We start from the raw sequence: 22,043 nt of genomic DNA, 5'->3' as shown, positions 1-22,043 counted from the left end.
ATTATTTATGATTGTATTAAAATAATCAAAGAGAATAGTTGATCAAAGCAAATTTTATTTCACATAGGTAGTCTCTAAGGAATCCAGAGAACTGTAAAATAAAAGAAAAGGTCTATAAGCAGGAAATAAGGAAGAAATACTCAGCTTAGGTTGATGGGCTGAAGTTAGTATCTACCCTTATTTAGAAAGATCAAGGAAACAAGTATAGAGCCCAGAGTTGACTTGGTGGTTGGAGATGGCTGACTGGATATGCTGTGGTTCTGGTCAAGTGGAGCATTTACACAAACATGAAAGTTATCTAAGTTTTAGTTTGATGAGTTATCTAAGTTTAGTTTCCATCTTGAGACTCAAAATTTATTTCAACACTTATTTCAAAATGTCCTGATATGGAATGATAAATTTTGTGGTCACCCTACTTAGAAGAGACAAGGGAGAATAGAGGAGAGTCCTGCATCCCATGTTGGAATAGCCAAGAATTTAATTTACTTTCCTGTGTAGCATCTTTAGCTTTACCAGGATACCACTACCCTGAGACACCTTTATTGTTTCTTGGGTGCTGTTTTTGAACCTTGATTGGGTAGGCATATCTTTTCTCCTGCGTAAATATTTTGTTCTTTTTCTATAAACATAAAAGACTGCATATCTCGATTTCAGGAAGTCACTCTTGAGTCTGCTCTCAGAGGTGGTCCTTCTTCACCTTTTAATAATTAACTCTACTCATTTGTCAATATTTTGTCAATATTGAAAAAAACTATTTGTCAATAGTTTTTTCCAAAAATGTCTATGGAAAATCAATTTTTTGTTTTCAACCCTAGATCTCTGTTCCTGTTCCTCTAGCCTGGTGGTCACCCTCTGGCTTCTGCTAGGCAATCTGTTTCCTCTGCTGGCTGGATTTCTTCTGTGCGTATGGCATTAGGAATGGAAAAGTGAATTCTAAAGACATTCCTTTGTGTCATGTTCCTCTGAACAAAGCACAAAATCTGGCAAGTGCCAGCCTGTGTGGATGGTGGAAGTGGCATTCCTGACTTTGGCTTGGAAGTGTGGACCACAATCAGATCCTGAAGCAGAGCTTCACAGCGGTCACTCCTCATCAGCAACCCAGCAGCCTCAAAGTTTGGAGGAGAAGGATTTCCAAGTCTCCGAGTCTCTTTACATTTCAGGATATATAACTTTCTTGAAATTTTCCTTTGAAAGTGGGATAAAAGGTGAAGATTTCAGTGATTACATACCTCAGCATTTCCATTAACCTAAAACAATGGGAGAGTTCATCTCTGCTGCAATAATTTAAAGAACAGCTAATTGTTCCAAGATTATAAGTTGTGGACCCTGTCCTCAAAAGTATAAATTGTCCTTTGACTTACAGAAAATAATTTGATTTCTACATAAACTGTTATACCTAGTTTAAATTTAATGACTGTACATCGTATACCTAAATCATTGTTCTAATGAGTTTTTTTTTTAATTTTTGTTTTGCTAAATCTTATGATTTAACCTTTTTCAAAACAGCTGTGTGGCAGTTTCCTGCTGAACCATTATGTGTTGGTAGCCCTCTTCTAGCTATATCCATACTCACTGATCTTCAGAGAGTAGCTTCCAGTTGTATTCTCCATTAGTTTAATAATGACTTGAAAAACTGGGAAGCAGAGGGAGAAAAATATTCTGCCCTGTGAATCATTGAAGACATGCAAATTGAATAAAACCTAATTATATGTTTTTCAGATAATAGTTATGACAACTGCTATCCAACAAGAATAGAACTTTCCTTTTTGACAAATGAAGATAAAAAGAAATTATGGTATAGACAGGGATGCAGTTATTTTTAGGTTGGCTTAGAAACTGTTAGGTTTGGAGGAGCCTGGTAGGCTGCAGTCCATGGGGTCGAAAAGAGTCAGACACTACTGCATGACTTCACTTTCACTTTTCACTTTCATGCATTGGAGAGGGAGATGGCAACCCACTCCAGTGTTCTTGCCTGGAGAATCCCAGGGACAGGGGAGCCTGGTGGGCTGCCGTCTATGGGGTCGCACAGAGTTGGACACGACTGAAGCGACTTAGCAGCAGCAGCAGTAAAATGTAGGTTTGGTGTAGAGCCTATCCGATAGGGTCCACTTTACCACACAGCGTATGACTTAGTCCATAGAAATCAGAAGATTGCTTTGTAATGTCCTTTACCCCTTGTATTTGACACACTTTATGTCACCCATTGATTCTGGTTCCCAGAAGCAGTTCTGCCATGATACCAGAGCTGCCCAACCCTATTTAGTAATCCCAATGTGAAATTCTTTAATAATGAATGATGTCCAGTTTTTCTTAAAAAGAAAAAAGAAACTTCATGAGCTCTAAAGCTGTGAAGTCCTATGGCATTATAAACGTAGCCCTTGAACAAACATTAATTCATTAATTGGTTGGCCCTTTAATTCAGCATACAGTTATCAAGCATTCAGTTTAAGAAATTGTGCTAAGTGAACAAACAGCACAATTACTAAGAAATAATTCCAACCTACTATTTGGCACTGGAGTCAAACAGCAACTCCAGCATAAAGGAAAGTCACCTCTTTTTTTTTAAGTGCATATATTTAAAATACTTATCTGCCTACAATTTTAAATTGGAGGCTTTTGTCTTTGTGAAATGCTGGGAGTCTCTAGCATAGCCAGCCTCAACTGAAGAAGAGCGAATAATAATGGTGTTTCTGCCTTTGTCCTGCATACTTTAAATCATGCAAATCAGAAAAATGTAGAGTATATTTTTAAAGAAAGTTATAAATCTAAGCATATATACCTAATGTGATTATGAATCATTGCAAAGTTATATAAATAATTTTACCAAAAATAATACGGATTAATAATATATTTGAGACTCACAGTGATAGGTTCAGTTATATTTTGACTGTTGTGCAGTAATCCCATTTAGGTAGTATTGTTTCTGAGCATGGTGCTTTTTATACTTGAAATATATTTTTGCTTTATTTTTATTGATACAATTATATTTGCACTAATGAATTTCTGAAGAAGATATTATAGATGACATTTTTTCTATCTATATTTATTAAGCTTGGTATCTGGTAGCCCAGTGTTTCCTCTGCACAAATGTAGAATCTGATACAGTATAATGTTAAGAAGTCTTGAATTTTTGAGGGTAACTAACTGTGCTGGTGTCTTCCTTCCTCCTCAGCAAGTTTTGAAAATGGTTGCTTGTCACTGATTGTGCATAGTATACTCAATGAAGATTTAGAAAACGACTGAACCTTTAAGAAATTTTAAAAGGCATAGTTTAGTCACTTAGTAGATGATGAAATTCTAAAACAATATTCTAAAAACAAAAATTTTTAAGTCTGAAATTTCAGTGCAGAATTAGTGGACTGTAATTCAGCTTTGAACTGAAGAACTTGAAATGACCTAAATGTCAGTATCCTGTGGCAGGTGATTCCCTTTATGTTTGCAAAACCAGTTCACAGAGAGACTGCAGCCATGGTGGAGGGAGGTGGGGCAATAGCTAATTTGATGATAGCAGACTGAAGTCCCTTTCTGATTCAGAAGGGGCCAAGTGCTTATAAAAACTGACTACCTCAGTTTTCATTTCAGACTTAAGTTCATTTTGATAGTATTAAGGTCCCAATGTCAAAATTAACAAGTGAATTTATCTCTCAGGTTTTCAAGAACAGAATTTATAGGAAGGAAGCAAAAGCCATGTCGTTAGACTTGAGCTGACAGCTTTAAAGAAACTGACAAGCAGTTAGGTAGTCTTAGTATAGATCTCTCTGTATTCTCCTGAAAAACATCTTTTCCTAAAAATGTTATAAATTATGCTTAAAGTTAGTTTCAGCCTAATATATTGGCTAAGAATTTATCAGTATTTGAAAGTGAAACATAATGAAGTTTAAATAGTTATAAGATACATAAATAAGTATTCCAGAGTATTCCATAAAATTTTATCAATATTCTCTTCAATATTAGAAGACTCACTGATTGAGACCATCTGTAAAATGACCATATGCTGTCTCAGAATCTTTCCAGCTCTAACATTCTGTGACTGATACTCGTGCAGAATTGCTCGGTCACTGCTGGCTCTGGCCTGCTTCCTGGAGTACGCCGGCTTACCTCCCCGTCGTGTTCCTTGCAGTGTCCCGTGCTCAGTGCCTTAGCACTGTCCTTGTCCTTGGACGCTGAATGGAGAGAGAAGAGGGTGTTTGAGTAATCTTGGCAGGATGAGGTGGACTTCAGTCACAGCCCCACAGACCTGTTTCATAGTTGGCACCTGTCATCCGTGCCAGGTCCTTGCAGCCAAGAGGACTAATGTATTTTAATAAAGTCTGTGTTACTTGTTCTCAAGAAAGAACTTACCTGAAAGGATGACCTTTTTTTGATACATTTAGTCAGGGTTGGGGAGGGAGTGGTGAATTATTTTCTTTTTGTTTACATTTTTAATAAAGTAGATTTCAGAACTAATCTTTATTTGTGGTATTTAACTTTAAGTGTAATATATTACCTAGAAAAAACAAAGCTTTAATAAAAATGGAAACTAATTTGCATCTTGTCTTTACTTAACACCATCAATTTTTTTTGGAATGATTTATAAACATTTATTAAAATAGAAAGCTGGAGAATTTCCTGGGGGTCCAGTGGTTAGGGCTGAGCTTCCACTGCAGCAGTCACAGGTTTGATCCCTTGTCAAGAAGCTAGGATCCTAAGCTGTGCAGAGCAGCAGCCAGTGAATAGTTGTTTGCTCTTGTATCCCATGGGCATCCATCTGGCTGCCTGTTATGTCTGACTGGTATCATAAACGCCCTTGAAATCTTCAGGACAACAAACATCTTTGGTTAGAACTGGTTCCTTGCATTGTAGTCACTACCTCTCTTCACACCCCAAAGAAGTTATCTGTAGGAAAAAAAAAAAAAGAAGTTATCTGTAGAAAAAAACATGTACCCATCATCAAAAAGTCAGGCCAACTGCTTTTGACAGGTCAAGGATTCAAGTTCACCTCTTCAACTTCCAGTCAAGTCTGCTTAACAGCTGTCTGCTCATAGATACAGCATCCAGCTTGAGCTTTAAGACCCCAGCAGTAGTTGTCATCCTGCTGGTACACAACTGCCCACCAGAAGCCATGAAAATCCACCTTGGAGTCATGCCTGCCACGGTTCTTAGCAGCAGAGAACAACTCACAGGAACAGCCAGCTTGCAGCCACGAAAGCCGTCAGTTTTTTAAACCAGGTTAGGAGAAGGCCATGGCACCCCACTCCAGTACTTTTGCCTAGAAAATCCCATGGATAGAGGAGCCTGGTAGGCTGCAGTCCATGGGGTCGCTAGAGTCGGACAGGACTGAGCGATTTCACTTTCACTTTTCACTTTCATGCATTGGAGAAGGAAATGGCAACCCACTCCAGTGTTCTTGCCTGGAGAATCCCAGGGATGGGGGAGCCTGGTGGGCTTCCGTCTATGGGGTCGCACAGAGTCGGATACAACTGAAGTGACTTAGCAGCAGCAGTGGCAGGAGCACAAACCTCAGATGGTGAAAGAATCTGCAGTCAATGCAAGATGCCTGGGTTCGATCCGTGGGTCAGGAAGATCCTCTGGAGAAGGGAATGGCTACTCACTCCAGTATTCTTGCTTAGAGAATCCCATGAACAGAGAAGCCTGGTGGGTTACTACTATCCTTGGGATTGCAAAGAGTCAGACATGACTGAGCGACTAACACTTTGAGGAGTACAAACACATCTATACACTTTATATGGGGACAATGAGGTGATTATTGTGAAACATAATTCAATTTTTACTTTTAACTGGAGTAATATTGTCCTACTTAAAGACTGGGGACAAATGTTATGTAAACCTATAGGGAATAACCCTCCTCAAATAGTTAAGCAGAAAGAGAGTGGACTAAAACAGTTCAGGGCAGCTGTCTGTGGCTGAGGATGATTCCTGCCCTATGAGTTTCGTGCTGTGAGCCAGGACCACTCTGTGTGTTCAAGTACCACACTCTATTTGTGGCTGTAATCGTGGAATGTGATTCTTCATCATAACCTGACTAGTTTGAGAGAACGTACCTGGGGCATGCCTTCATGTGTACGCAGAGCCGTCTTGCCCTGGGGGCTGGAGCTAAGCACCATGAAATGGACTGAATGTTGCCTGTTTAACCTACTTGCTGAGTAGATCTTATCAGGAAATTTTAATGATAATATTTAGATTTTTTTTAAATGTTTTAAGTATTTCATATAAGTACTAAAACTATGTACAGAGTTTAGTAAATTATATATTTACTATATATGTATATCAAACTATGTACGGAGTTTAGTAAATTATATAAAAAAACTATTCACAGAGTTTAGTAAATCCAATATTATTTGCACAATGTACTGAAGATAAAGCCATCTACACCTCATACATTACCTGTTTATACTCCCTTTTTGTATATTCATAGAATATATAGCTTATTTAGTAGGTGTCATTGCTTCCCTGGTGGCTCAGCTGATAAAGAATCTGCCAGCAATGCAAGAGATCTGGGTTCGATCCCTGGGTTGGAAAGATTTCCTGTAGAAGGGAATGGCTAAGCACTCCAGTATTCTGGCCTGGAGAATTCCATGGACTGTATAGTCCTTGGAGTCACAAAGAGTTGGACACAACTAAGCAAATTTCACTTTCAGAAGGTATCATTATATAAACAAGTCTTTTGTCCACACATCTCTGGTAGATACGCTGAAATGGAGAGGTTTATTTAAATCAGCTTGTTAGTGGTCCATCAGAAGTTCATTCTTTAATGTTTAAAATAAACTGGACATATTTGGAGATAGAAGTTCAAATACACTATCTGATATTCTGGTAGATGACCAATACCATTCTCATTTTGTATGTATAGAAATGTTTTGTTCTGCCTATAGACCTTGATATATCTTAGATTTAATGCCATTTTCACATCCAATGCCACTAACAGCCAGTTTTTTCAATTTCAACAGAAACATTAGAGACTCAATGTTCTAACGTCGTCGTCTTGTTTGAGAATCACAGTCAAGAAGGCTACAGGTTGATAGGAAGAAATTTCACATGTGATTACACACACGGGTGTTCATTAGTGTGTATATAGTGACAGCTCTGATGTATTTGGCTGAGAATATGAAAATTTACTGTAAGTGGGGTAGCTGCAAAGAATAGAGCAAATGCCTCACGCCTCAGCAGTTTGCCAGAGCCTTGAATCTTTGATAGAAGTCAGATAAAACAGGTTATGCCACTGCTCTAAAATGATATTGGTTAGTTGTGAGGCTTAATGCTTGTTATTAAGTAAATGTGTAAAATCTGCATTTCTTACAATAGGTTTGACAAAGGAGTAAAGGGAGAGCCAGTAAGTCTATAGGTGTTAAATGATCCTTAGGAATAAGCATCATGGAAAGAAAAATGAAGAAGTGAAATATCTAAGGCAAATCAGTCCTCAGTCTGATTGAGGTGAGTCAGTGGCTTCGCCACTCTGGGATTTTGCTCCAGAACCCCAACATCAGCAGTGTGCCCCACGCCTGGTCTCCACAGATGGGTTTTTTCCCTCCTTTTTGTTCTAACTTACCCTTTCACAGCTGCCCTCCAACCCTAGGCTGTGATCATTCCTCCTCCTGTTTCCCCGTTACCATTTCAAAACAACCTGGTTTTCTCAGGTACATACACATACCTATGTGGTGGTATTATTAACTGGGAGTGGTGGCGAGGGGAATCTTACCCCTCCATCTTTTTCAAGGATCGATTTGAAAAGAGGGAACCAGCAGCTCTCACTAATTTGTCAGAAACCCCTCCCTCTGCAGTTTGCTCCTGCTGTTTTATAGTTTTCATACCATCATTTAATTCCAGGTCTGGAATGACAGTGCCTGGTGTGGCTGCCGTGCACCATGGCATAGGAGCCATGGTGGTGAAAATGAGCAGACTAGCGTCTACTGAGCTCAGGAATCGGAGCAGGTCAGCTTCAGAGAGGGCAGGCACTGATCTGGATGTAGCTTCCAGCTACTCAAGCCAGAAGCATAGATGCGGAAGTTATTAGTGCCCTGGAGAAGGAAATAGCAATCCACTCCAGTATTCTTGCCCAGAGAGTCCCATGGACAGAAGAGTCTGGCAGGCTGCAGTCCATGGGGTCTCAGAGAGTCAGACACAACTGAATGACTGAGCACAGCACAGAGGAAGAAACAGATGGTGAAGGTAAGTCTAAACTCGAGAGTGAAGGCCTAAGAATTGGGTACTAAGAAATGACTCAGGAGGGAAACAGGAGCAAGAGGGTGCATGCAGAATGACCAGGCCACTACTTCGACATGGGGAGGGGCTGCCTTGTGTTTTTGCCTCCAAGGTGTAAGCGCACTTGAGAGTACCATCTGATGCTTATCGAGGTACTAAATCTAGTGATTGAACATTGAAGTATTTGTTGGGTACTTACGATGTTCAGCGCATATTTAGCACCAACTCTGGCAGGCACTCTGCTGGGAACACAAGAAACCGACAGACATGGTCTTTGTCCTAGAGGTGGTGAAGGAGGGGGACAATTAAATGATTGTTTCCTTAATACTCTGTAATAACCTGTATGGGAAAAGAATCTGAAGTAGAACAGCTAATCCTTTGCAAGGAGCCATTGCAGACTTCTGCTCACTGTGAAGACAAGGAATACAAACCTTTCTTATACCCTCTGCCCCTCAGCCTCCTCCCTCCTTACTGCCTCCCCTTATCTACATTAGATCACATGGTCCCCCATTTCACTCTACTGCAGTGGCTCTCAAAGTGTGAACTGTGAGTTCAGTTCATTTGAGTTCAGTCGCTCAGTTGTATCTGACTCTTTGCAACCCTGTGGACTGCAGCACACCAGGCTTCCTTGTTCATCACCAGCTCCTGGAGCTTGCTCAAACTCATGTCCATCAAGTTGGTGATGCCATCCAACAATCTCATCCTCTGTTGTCTCCTTCTCCTCCCACCTTCAATCTTTCCCAGCATCAGGGTCTTTTCCAATGAGTCAGTTCTTTCTATCAGGTGGCCAAAGTATTGGAGTTTCAGCCTCAGCATCAGTCCTTCCAATGAATATTCAGGACTGATTTCCTTTAGGATTGACTGATTTTATCTCCTTGCAGTCCAAGGGACTCTCAAGAGTCTTCTCCAACACCACAGTTCAAAAGCATCAATTCTTCAGCACTCAGCTTTCTTTATGGTCCAACTCTCACATCCATACATGACTACTAGAAAAAACCATACCTTTGACTAGATGAACCTTTGTTGGCAAAGTAATGTCTCTGCTTTTTAATATACTGTCTAGGTTTGTTATAGCATTTCTCCCAAGAAGCAAGCATCTTTTAATTTCATGGCTGCAGTCACCATCTGCAGTGATTTTGGAGCCCAAGAAAATTAAGTCTGTCACTGTTTCCATTGTTTCCCCATCTATTTGCCATGAAGTGACAGGACCAGAGGCCATGATCTTAGTTTTCTGAATGTTGGGTTTTCAGCCAACTTTTTCACTCTCCTCTTTCACTTTCATCAAGAGGCTCTTTAGTTCTTCTTCACTTTCTGCCATAAGGATGGTGTCATCTGCGTTTCTGAGGTTCTTGATATTTCTCCCAGCAGTCTCAATTCCAACTTGTGCTTCATCCAGCCTGACATTTCACATGATGTACTCTGCATATAAGTTAAATAATCAAGGTGACAATATACAGCCTTGACATACTCCTTTTCCCAATTTTGAGCCAGTCTGTTGTTCCATGTCCAGTTCTAACTTTTGCTTCTTGACTTGCATACAGGTTTCTCAAGAGGCAGGTCAGGTGGTCTGGTATTCCCATCCCTAAGAATTTTCCACAGTTTGGCATAGTCAATGAAACAGAAGTAGATGTTCTTCTGGAATTCTCTTGCTTTTTCTATGATCCAGTGGATGTTGGCAATTTGATCTCTGGTTCCTCTGCCTTTTCTAAAACCAGCTTGAACATCTGGAAGTTCTCAGTTCACATATTGCTGAAGCCTGGCTTGGAGAATTTTGAGCATTACTTTACTAGCATGTGAGATGAGTATAATTGTGCAGTAGTTTGAGCATTCTTTTACATTGCCTTTCTTTGGGATTGGAATAAAAACTGACCTTTTCCAGTCCCGTGGCCACAGCCGAGTTTTCAAAATTTGCTGGCATATTGAATGCAGTACTTTCACGGCTTCATCTTTTAGGATTTGGAATAGCTGAGCTGGAATTCCATCACCTCCGCTAGCTTTGTTCGTAGTGATGTTTTTAAGGCCCACTTGACTTCGCATTCCAGGATGTCTGGCTCTAGGTGAGTGATCACACCATCATTGTTATCTGGGTCATGAAGGTCTTTTTTATATAGTTCTTCTGTGTATTCTTGCCACCTCTTCTGAATATCTTTTGCTTCTTTTAGGTCCATACCATTTCTGTCCTTTATTGTTCCCATCTTTGCAATGATGTTCTTTTATGCTTATTTGTAAAAAAAACCAGAAAGAACATCTTTTTGTGGCTCCTAGACCAGCTGTATTCCTCAGAATGCAATTTTTTTTTTTTTTTTTTGGCCGCACTGTGCAGCTTGCAGGATCTTAGTTCCCTGACCAGAATAGAATCAGTCCAGGGAATTCCTATAAAATGCAAATTCTTTGGCCCCATCCCAGATCTGCTGAATCAAAATCTCTAGGGTTGGGGCCCTGCAATCTGTGTCCTAACAAATCCTCTAATTGATGCTGTTGAAAACTCAAATTTACAAATTACTGCCCTTAAACTCTCTGGTGCTTCTTACCAAAATCCACTTGGTAAAATCCCAACTTTGGAGGAATCCTATTATCTGCCTTGACCTTACTTATACTAGATGAGCCCTACTAGGGAAAAACACTAAGCTGATTGTATGTGTACTCAACTGGGTTTTGCCCAACAATCTTATCTTCCTCTAGTCACTTCCTCTCCCATGCTCAAGGTTGCCAGAATTAGTGAAGAAAAACCCCAAACCAGAACACACAAATTTTAATTTCAAATAAGTTCAGTTCATTAACTCAGTCGTGTCTGACTCTTTGCGACCCCATGAATCGCAGCATGCCAGGCCTCCCTGTCCATCACCAACTACCAGAGTTCACTCAGACTCACATCCATCGAGTCAGTGATGCCATCCAGCCATCTCATCCTCTGTCGTCCCCTTCTCCTCCTGCCCCCAATCCCTCCTAGCATCAGAGTCTTTTCCAATGAGTCAACTCTTCGCATGGGGTGGCCAAAGTACTGGAGTTTCAGCTTTAGCATCATTCCTTCCAAAGAAATCCCAGGGCTGATCTTCAGAATGGACTGGTTGGATCTCCTTGCAGCCAAGGGACTCTCAAGAGTCTTCTTCTTCAAAAAAAAAGTCTTCTTCAACACCACAGTTCAAAAGCATCAACTCTTCAGTGCTCAGCTTTCTTTACAGTCCAACTCTCACATCCATACATGACCACTGGAAAAACCATAGCCTTGACTAGATGGACCTTTGTTGGCAAAGTAATGTCTCTGCTTTTCAATATGCTATCTAGGTTGGTCATAACTTTTCTTCCAAGGAGTAAGCATCTTTTAATTTCATGGCTGCAGTCACCATCTGCAGTTATTTTGGAGCCCCAAAAAATAAAGTTTCTCACTGTTTCCACTGTTTCCCCATCTATTTCCCATGAAGTGATGGGACCAGATGCCATGATCTTAGTTTTCTGAATGTTGAGCTTTAAGCCAACTTTTTCACTCTCCACTTTCATCAAGAGGCTTTTGAGTTCCTCTTCACTTTCTGCCATAAGGGTGGTGTCATCTGCATACCTGAGGTTATTGATATTTCTCCCGGCAATCTTGAATCCAGCTTGTGCTTCTTCCAGCCCAGCATTTCTCATGATGTACTCTGCATATAAGTTAAATAAGCAGGGTGACGATATACAGCCTTGACTTACTCCTTTTCCTATTTGGAACCAGTCTGTTGTTCCAAGTCCAGTTCTAACTGTTGCTTCCTGACCTGCATATAGGTTTCTCAAGAGGCAGGTCAGGTGGTTTGGTATTCCCCTTTCTTTCAGAATTTTCCACAGTTTATTGTGATCCACACAGTCAAAGGCTTTGGCATAGTCAATAAAGCAGAAATAGATGTTTTCCTGGAACTCTCTTGCATTTTCGATGATCCAGCAGATGTTGGCAATTTGATCTCTGGTTCCTCTGCCTTTTCTAAAACCAGCTTGAATATCTGGAAGTTCACAGTTCACATATTGCTGAAGCCTGGCTTGGAGAATTTTGAGCATTACTTTACTAGCATGTGAGATGAGTGCAATTGTGCGGTAGTTTGAGCATTCTTTGGCATTGCCTTTCTTTGGGATTGGAATGAAAACTGACCTATTCCAGTCCTGTAGCCACTGCTGAGTTTTCCAGATTTGCTGGCATATTGAGTGCAGCACTTTCACAGCATCATCTTTCAGGATTTGAGATAGCTCAACTGGAATTCTATCACCTCCACTAGCTTTGTTCGTAGTGATGCTTCCTAAGGCCCTCTTGACTTCACATTCCAGGATGTCTGGCTCTAGGTGAGTGATCACACCATCATGATTATCTGGGTCATGAAGATCTTTTTGTACAGTTCTTCTGTGTATTCTTGCCACCTCTTCTTAATATCTTCTGCTTCTGTTAGGTCCATACTATTTATGTCCTTTATTGAGCCCATCTTTGCATGAAATGTTCCCTTGATATCTCTAATTTTCTTGACAAGATCTCTAGTCTTTCCCATTCTGTTGTTTTCCTCTATTTCTTTGCATTGATCGCTGAAGAAGGCTTTCTCATCTCTTCTTGCTATTCTTTGGAACTCTGCATTCAGATGTTTATATCTTTCCTTTTCTCCTTTGCTTTATTTAATTATTATTTAATTTCAAATAATCATATACTAAAAAATTATTTGCTCGTGTCAACTACAAATTGGCACTTACCAAGAGCATTGCTAATGACTGAACAACCAAGGCATTTGCCATCTGCCTCTATGCAGACTGAATCCTGTGCTGCTATACCTGTTGACCTTCAAATACCCCTGACTGAGTTCTCGGTAGAGTGAGGCACTCTGTGCTCCAGGAAATCTGGTGGGACAGGTCTTTAGATAGTTGGATGTTTTTAGGAATAGATTTTATGATGTCAATCTTTGTATCTCCTCTTATCTAGAGAAGCACTAAATCCGTTAAAGGTGACATCAGATCCTCATGACTAACAAAAAAACCTTTTGTAAAATGAGGGCTGCTTAATGGTATTGAACTACCCACCGCCACCCCACCCCCCTGCCTGTTAACCAAAGCTGCTTTGGAGCAGTCTCTCAGAACTATCTGAGATGCTGCCTCCCGGGCTGCAATCCTCATGTTGCCCCAAATAAAACTTAACTAACAACTCAAGTTGTGCATCTTTTTTAGTCGACACTTCTATCTGAAATTCACATTTCACTGAGCAACCTGTATTTTTATTTGCTAAAATTAGCAACTCTAACTAGGAGATATATATATAATCAGTATGCAGGCAGTTGGGAAGCGAGCAAGCACAGGATGGAGCCAACAGTGAAACCATGTCAGTCCTTGTTGCCTCTGACCTTGATGGTACAGATGTTCTGGAGAAGCTAGGACCCTCCAGCACGAACTAAACACACACACACCTGGTCCAAAAGCCAGAGATGCTGCAGGAGGATTCAAAGGAAGATGGGACAGTTGGAGTCCTGTCTGATGCCTCACACCAGCAGGGTGACCCAGCAAATAAATAACAATGTGTTTGCAAAATGATTGTTGCTTTACTTCTGTCCTTAATCTCCCCCAGGTATGTCTCTGAATCATGCTAACTGGAAACACACAGGGAAAGGAATTTTGGGATAAGTAACAACCTAGTCAGGGTGATGCATTGTACTCCACCACACCCATTCTTCAACTTAAAAGAGGCTTGATATTAAATGCCAGTGACAGATGAAAATTTTACACAGCTGCCCTTTACATAGCAGCCCTTTGGGAGAATGACGTCAGCAACATAGTAGGGTAAGATACTATCTTTGTCTTTCCCCTTCAATCTACAACCAGTAAAACATCCACAACACAGCAAGGGGCCTCTGTCCAAAACACCAGGATGACAGAGGATTACACACATCTGTGTATCTACGGGTAGACTGGAACACACAGAGGAAGTGGAATTAGGGGAACAGCAGACAGTGCCTGCAATCCTGGCCCTCTAGCTATGGCAGCCCACAGCCGCAGAGAATCCAGTGGTGGTACTGAGACCCTCGCCTCTCTGTACAGTGCTGAATCAAATCCTAGAGACAGAGTTTAGGGTGAAATAGAAAAGGATAGCTTTATTGCTTTGCCGGGCAAAGAGAGACACATCAGGTTTCTGCCTCGAAAAATTATTATGTCATCACCTGGGAGGATTTGATGAGGGTTTTATAACAACTCTCCCCTTTCAAAGGTTTACATGATAGGGTGTGCAGGGCTTTCACTCCCTTAATCTCTTCTCAGGTGGGTCTCCTAATCTAATCTCTGGTCCATTTCATCTTGCTTCAGATCTTTCTTGGCTGCTCCTCCCATAGCAACTGTTCTGAATCTGCCTTTGGGACTCAGGGAAGGTCATGGAGGCAGAGTCTTGCCTACAAGAAATGGGAGACAGCAAGGCCTCCATGTCTGGGAGCCCCACAGGGCCCGCTCGGTTTCAGTAGCTGCAGGAGAGGCAGTGCATACCACTCCAGTCTCTCAGGCACAGTGGCACTCATGGCCACAGGGAACTGGACAGCAGTGACAGTGGGACCTGGGGCCCTGGCCCTCCAGCTGTGGAAGCACCCAGGACTCCAGCCCTCGACCCTCCCAATGGCAGCAGCAGAGCCCAGGAACCTAACACCAGACACAGCAGAGGTGCCTTGACCCTGGCTCCTTTCCCTCCCCTCCTCCTTGGCTGACAGCAACAGAGCCTGATCCCATTTGCAGAGGAATCACCCACCATCCTGGTGCTTCAGGTGGGGTAGTGACACTGGCAGCATCAAAGGCTCCAACAACCCCAGAGACACAGGCAGTGATAAGGACCACATGGAGCCCCGCCTCTGATGGAAGCAGTGGAGAGCGGCAAGTGCTGTCTTCCACCTGAGGCAGCCAGGTAAGAGAAACCAAAAGTTTGTGCTATAGCGCCACCTGCTGGAAAGTAGAAGAAAGGCCTCTAATTTTTAATTAAGTTGAATTGTTAGAATCAAATAGAAAGGTGTTCCCTGTTTCAAATGAGTTGGCAGAGGTGCTGAGTTGGCATTTTCCCAAAGAACACATACAGATGAACAACAAGCAGATGAAAAGGTGTTTAGCATCACTAATCATTAAGTAAATGCAAGTCAAAACCACAATGAGATATCACCTCATGCCTGTTAGAATCCTTATTATCAAAAAGGAAAGTATTGTTGAGTATGTGGAGAAAAGGGAACTTACGTATAAATAGAAAGATATTTCATGCTCATGGATTAAAAGAATTAACATTGTTTGAATGTCCATAATACCTACGGCAATCTACAGATTCAGTGCAGTCCTTATCAATATCCCGAGGACACTGGGGACAAATACTGTTGGTAGGAATGTAAACTGGCACAGCCACTATGTACAGCAGAGTGGAGGATTCTCAAAAAATGAAGAATAGAAGTACCGTATGACCCAGCTATTGCACTTCTATGTATTATCCAAAGAACATGAAAACACTAATGCATGCAGCCTTATGTTCACTGAAGCATTATTTACAATAGCCAAATGTGGAAACAGCCTAAGTGTCCATGAATGGATGAATGGATAAAGAAGAGGTGATATATAGATACATATAAAATGGAATATTGCCTAGGAATAAGAAAGATGAAATCTTTCCATTTGTGACAACAGGGATGGAGCTTGAGAACACTAGGCTAAGTGAAATAAGTCAGACAGAGAAAGACAAGTATCATATGATTTCACTCATATTTGGAATATTTAAAAAATAAATCAACAGGGCTTCCCTGGTGGTCCAGTGGTTAAGAGTCTGCTTGCAACACAAGGGATGCTGGTTTAATCCCTGGTCCGGGAAGATCCCATATGCTATGGAGCAACGAAGCGCATGCACCACAACTGCCGAAACTGTGCTTTAGAGCCCATAAGCCGAAACCACTGAAGCCTGTGTGCCTAGAACCTATGCTCTGCAATAAGAGAAGGCACCGCAATGGGAAGCCTGTGCAGCACAACAGAGAGTAGTCCCTGCTCGCCGCAGCTAGAGAAAGCCCTTGCACAGCAAAGACCCACCACAGCCAAAAAAAAACATGAACAGAAACAAACACACAATGCAAAGAACAGAATAGTGGTTACTAAAGAGGAAGAGGCCAGGGGGAGGGCAAAATAGATATGTGAGATCAACTGTACAGTGACAGGAGGAAACTCCATTTTGGTGGTGAGCATACTGTAGTGCATTTGTTGTTCAGTCACTAAGTCATTTAACTTTTTGTGACTCTTTGCAAACCCAAGAACAGCAGCACGTCAGGCTTCCCTCTCGTTCACCATATCCCAGAGTTTGCTCAGACTCATGTCCATTGAGTCAGTGATTCCATCCAACCATCTCATCCTCTGTTGCCTCCTTCTCCTCCTGCCTTCAATCATCCCCAGCATCAGGGTCTTTTCTAATGAGTCAGCCCTTCCCATCAGGTGGCCAAAGTACTGGAGCTTCAGCTTTGGCATCAGTCTTTCCAGTGATTATTGACTGATTTCCTTTAGGATTGACTGGTTGGATCTCCTTGCTGTCCAAGGGACTCTCAAAAATCTTCTCCAGTACCACAGTTCAAAAGCATCAATTCTACAACACTCAGCCTTCTTGATGGTCCAATTCTCACATCCATACGTGACTACTGGAAAAACCATAGCTTTGACTAGACGGATCTTTGGCAACAAAGTGATGTCTCTGCTTTTTAATACACTGTCTAGGTTGGTCATTGCTTTTCTTCCAAGGAGCAAGGGTCTTTTAACTTCACAGCTGCAGTCACCATCTGTACTGATTTTTGGAGCTCAAGAGAATGAAGTCTGTCACTGTTTCCAATTCCACCCCCACCCCCATCTATTTGCCATGAAGTGATGGAACCAGATGCCATGATCTTAATTTTTTGAATATTGAGTTTCAAGCCAGCTTTTTCTCTCTCCTCTTTCACCTTCGTCAAGAGGCTCTTTAGTTCCTCTTTGCTTTCTGCCATAAGGGTGGCATCATCTGCATACCTGAGGTTGTTGATATTTCTTCCAGCAATCTTAATTCCAGCTTGTGAGTCATCCAGCCTGACATCTTGCATGATGTACTCTGCATATAAGTTAAATGAACAAGGTGACAATATATAGCCTTGATGTACTCCTTTCCTGAATTTGAACTAATCCATTGTTCTATGTCAGGTTCTAACTGTTGATTCTTGACCTGCAGTCAGGTTTCTCAGAAGGCAGTTAAGATGGTCTGGTATTCCCATCTCTTTAAGAATATTTCACAATTTATTGTGATTCACACAGTCAAAGGCTTTTGCATAGTCAATGAAGCAGAAGTAGCTGTTTTTCTGGAATTCTCTTGCTTTTTCTGTGATCCAGTAGATGTTGGCAATTTGATCTCTGGTTTCTCTGCCTTTTCTAAATCCAGCTTGTACATCTGGAAGTTCTTGGTTCATGTACTGTTGAAGCCTAGCTTGAAGGAGTTTGAGCATTACCTCGCTAGCATGTGAAGTGAGCACAATTGTATGTTAGTTTTAACATTCTTTGGCATTGTCCTTCTTTGGGATTGATACGCATGTAGTGCATACGGAAGTAGAAATACAATGTTGTATGCATTAACATGAAATATTATAAACCAATGTTACTTCAGTAAAAAATAAAATATAAAAAAATCACAAAAAGACATAAAGGACAAGAAAAGATCAAAAAAAAGAAAAGAAATAGCTACATTTTGTTGAATCCTTTCTATTTAAGCACTTCTAATATACTCTATTAAAGTATAGTTGTACAATAAAGTTGTACAACAGTGACTCATTATTTTTATGGATTATACACCTTGTAAAATCATTATAACATATTGACTATATTCCCTGTGTGTACAATATATCTGTATATCTTATTTATTTTAGACCTAGTAGTTTGTACCTCTAAATTCCCTAGTTCATTTTGCCCCTCCCCGACTCCTCTCCCTACTGGTAACCACTGGTTTATTGTCTATACCTGTGAGTCTGTTTTTGTTTGTTATATTCATTTGTGTTTTGTTTTTTTTTTTAGATTCAACTATAAACTCTTCACATACATTTTACTTACATAGATATATGAATACATACATTACAAACATGATCTCCTTTAGTCCTCATAACAATGCTATAAAATTGGTATCATTTCATAGATGAAGAAATTAAGGTTGGAGACATATTCCCATGAACATCCAGTAAGCAAGGGGCAGAGCTATGAGGCAGAGCTATAAGGTCTCTCTAAAGCCTATGTTGCTAACCATTAAATTCTATGCTATGCAGCCACCCAACAAACTGTGGACTTTGTTATTTCATAAGCACTAAATCTGCACACAGTCTATAGACTTCCTGCAAAACCCTTAGGCAAGAGCACTCAGTGATTGACCTGTGACACCACTAGCTTGGGAACAAGTTCCTGAGGCACTCATCACACTTCGCCCTGAGAAGTTGCCTGAGTTGGAGTCCGAGACCTTTCACTTAGTAACTGAGTGGCCTTGGGCGAGTTACATAACCTTCGTCAGCCTTACTTGCCTGGTGAAGGCAGTAATTCCCACCTTACAAACTGTAAAGGTAGATGATACTAATACCAGGAGAATATCTAGCACAGCCTGATCATCCTAAGGATGATCTCCCCCTTTCTCAGTGAAGGAGTTCTCCCCCTTTCTCACTGAATTAGCTACTACTACCTATGTCTAGGCTGCAGACCCTTTAATCTATACCTTCAGTTCTAGTCTCTGATTCTTCCTCTAAATTTGTGTTTCTTGTTTCTCACCAGAAAGCACAGCCAACGCCAAATTATCTTCACTTGAACAATTTTTCCCAGCTTTTCAACAATACCATCAGTGCTACCTTCAATATATTTCTGGTCCTTGAGCTCACTTTCTTAAAATCATCTCCATCTCTCTCTCTTTCTACTTGTCAGATATCATATGTACACATCACTCCTCTTTCCCAAGAAAAATATTTCAACTCCTAGTGCCATATTTTAAAAAGTATATTAGCAAATTATGTTTGAGAGTTGCCAAGAGAGTAGATCTTCAAAGTTCTCATCACAAGGAAAAAAAAATGTTTTCTTAACTATGTATGGTGACAGATGTTAATTAGGCTTATTGTGATCATTTCACAGTATATATAAATATCAAATCTTTATCATGTGAAACTAATATCATGTCATATGTCCATTATATCTCATTTGAAAAATCATACTGTGGAAAAAAGAAAGTACATTGTCAAATTTGAGTAAATTAGAAGGATCAGGATGATGAGAGCCTGGAAACTGGCATAGTGAACATGTATGTATATCAAGGAAATAGGCATTTTCCTCTTTTAGAACAAAAACCTAAGGTTTATCACTGGGAAGAAAAAGTTCTTTCTCTGTAGGCTTCAAAGTACAGGCCTGATCCATAGGAAGTGGATTTCTGCTTGAAAAAAGGAAACATTAAGGACTTGAGTCTCTGCCAGTGAGATGTGGTACAGCCATCTGGGATTCTCTGTCTTTGTCTCATCTGCTTGCTTCTTCCATTCTCATGTCAACAGGGAGGAGGAGGATTTAAGCTAAAAAGACATAGTCACCATCTGCTATGAGAATCTTAAGGAAGCAGCTTGCTAAGTTTCAAGTATGTGCATACTTTGTTGAATGATTTAAGACTCTCTGGAATCATATGCTACCCATTTTGAGCCTGCTTGAAACCTGGCTTCCTAGCACCAGTGACATGAAAGCTAAAGGTTGCTCATGGCAATGAAGGGTTTATAATCCCCCTCTGAGTCAACCAGACTCCTCAACTCGTAATATTGCCTTTAATAATAAATTATCTAGCACATTCATTTTCAAGGCAGTCAATATCAGCAAGACAGAGGCTTTTCTTTTAAATGATCCTTCTGCTTTTAAGAGTATGAGGACCACAGCAAAGATAGTTTGCAGATGGATCCCACTGGCCTGAAGACAGAAGGTGTGGGTAGGATGAAGCAGGACAGGCTTCTGAGGGTTTAGCGTAGGGGGAAGGGTAAAAAAAAGGCAGAGGACAAGAAGAGGTGCCTGCCTACCCATCCAAAAGGAAACTGCGCAGCAACAGAAAAGAAACATATTGCTCCATCCTCCAGACTCTGAATGTGTTGACCATGGTCCACGAATGGAGCAACTTGAGAACAAAAGTACACAGGGCTCTTGGGCACTGGACCCAAGAGAAAGTAGAATTGATGGCTGACCTGCAGGCGCCAGAGCACGTGGGATCTTTCTTGCATCATGTGGAATCTTGCATTGCAGTGCATGGACTCTCTAGTTGTGGCATGCAGGCTTACTTGTTCTGTGGACTGTAGAATCTTACTTCCCCAACCAAAGATTGAACCCATGTCCTCTGCATTGCAAGTTCAGTTCAGTTGCTCAACTCTTCGCAACCCCATGGACTGCAGCACGCCAGGCTTCCCTGTCCATCACCAACTCCCAGAGCTTACTTAAACTCATGTCCCTCAAGTCGGTGATGCCATCAAACCATCTCACCCTCTGTCGTCCCTTTCTCCTCCCGCTTTCAATCTTTCCCAGCATCAGGGTCTTTTCCAATGAGTCAGTTCTTCCTATCAGGTGGCCAAAGTATCAGTGTTTCAGCTTCAGCATCAGTCCATCCAATGAATATTCAGGACAGATTTCCTTTAGGATTGACTGGTTGGATCTCTTTGCAGTTCAAGGGACTCTAAAGAGTCTCCTCCAACACCACAGCTCAAAAGCATCATTCTTTGGTGCTCAGCTTTCTTTATAGTCCAATTCTCACATCCATACATGACTACTGGAAAAGCCATAGCTTTGACCAGACAGACCTTTGTTGGCAAAGTAATGGCTCTGCTTTTTAATACACTGTCTAGGTTGGTCATAGCTTTTCTTCCAAGGAGCAAGCGTCTTTTAATTTCATGGCTGTAGCCACCATCTGCAGTGATTTTGGAGCCCAAGAAAATAAAGTCTCTCACTGTTTCCATTGTTTCCCCATCTATTTGCCATGAAGTGATGGGACCAGATGCCATGATCTTAGTTTTCTGAATGTTGAGTTTTAAGCCAACTTTTTCGCTCTCCTCTTTCACTTTCATCAAGAGGCTTTTTTAGTTCTTCTCTTTCTGCCAGAAGGGTGGTGTCATCTGCGTATCTGAGGTTATTGATATTTCTGCCATCAATCTTGATTCCAGCTTGTGCTTCATCCAGCCTGGCATTTCACGTGATGTACTCTGCATATAAGTTAAATAAGCAGAGTGACAGCATACAGCCTTGACATACTCATTTCCCAATTTTGAACCAGTCTGTTGTTCCATGTCCAGTTCTAACTGTTGCTTCTTGACCTGCATATGGATTTTTCAGGAGGCAGGTAAGGTGGTCTGGTATTTCCATCTCTTTCAGAATTTTCCACAGTTTGTTGTGATCCACACAGTCAAAGGTTTTGGCATAGTCAATAAGGCAGAAATAGATGTCTTTCTGGAACTCTCTTGCTTTTTCGATGGTACAGTGGATTTGGCAATTTGATCTCTGGTTCCTCTGCCTTTTGTAAATCCAGCCTGAACATCTGTAAGTTCTTGGTTCACATACTGTTGAAGCCTGGCTTGGAGAATTTTGAGTATTACTTTGCTAGTGTGTGAGATGAGTGCAATTGTGCAGTAGTTTGAACATTCTTTGGCATTGCCTTTCTTTGGAATTGGAATGAGAACTGACCTTTTCCAGTCCTGTGGCCACTGCTGAGTTTTCCTAAGGTCTACTTGACTTCACACTCCAGAATGTCTGGCTCTAGGTGAGTGACCACACCATCGTGGTTATCTGGGTCATTAAGACCTTTTTTGTATAGTTCTTCTGTGTATTCTTGCCACCTCTTCTTAATCTCTTCTGCTTCTGTTAGG

At 41.1% G+C, this 22,043-nt stretch overlaps 1 protein-coding gene across 3 annotated transcripts in view; it reads left to right on the top strand.

Annotated features, from left to right (window-relative positions):
• Nucleotides 1–4,523, top strand: part of LMLN (leishmanolysin like peptidase) — a 50,820-nt gene extending 46,297 nt beyond the window's left edge. For all 3 annotated transcript variants that reach the window (XM_061411225.1, XM_061411209.1, XM_061411218.1), the window contains one exon: nt 816–4,523. In XM_061411225.1, coding sequence (XP_061267209.1) covers nt 816–916 — 101 coding nt within the window. In that variant the 3' untranslated portion in view covers nt 917–4,523. The remainder of the gene's footprint in view (nt 1–815) is intronic.
• Nucleotides 4,524–22,043: the final 17,520 nt, after the last annotated feature.

The sequence above is a fragment of the Bos javanicus genome, chromosome 1 (assembly GCF_032452875.1).
Source record: "Bos javanicus breed banteng chromosome 1, ARS-OSU_banteng_1.0, whole genome shotgun sequence".
Lineage (NCBI taxonomy): Eukaryota > Metazoa > Chordata > Mammalia > Artiodactyla > Bovidae > Bos > Bos javanicus.
The sequence above is the reverse complement of the archived record's forward strand: the minus strand, read 5'-3'. Positions and strand labels throughout refer to the sequence as shown.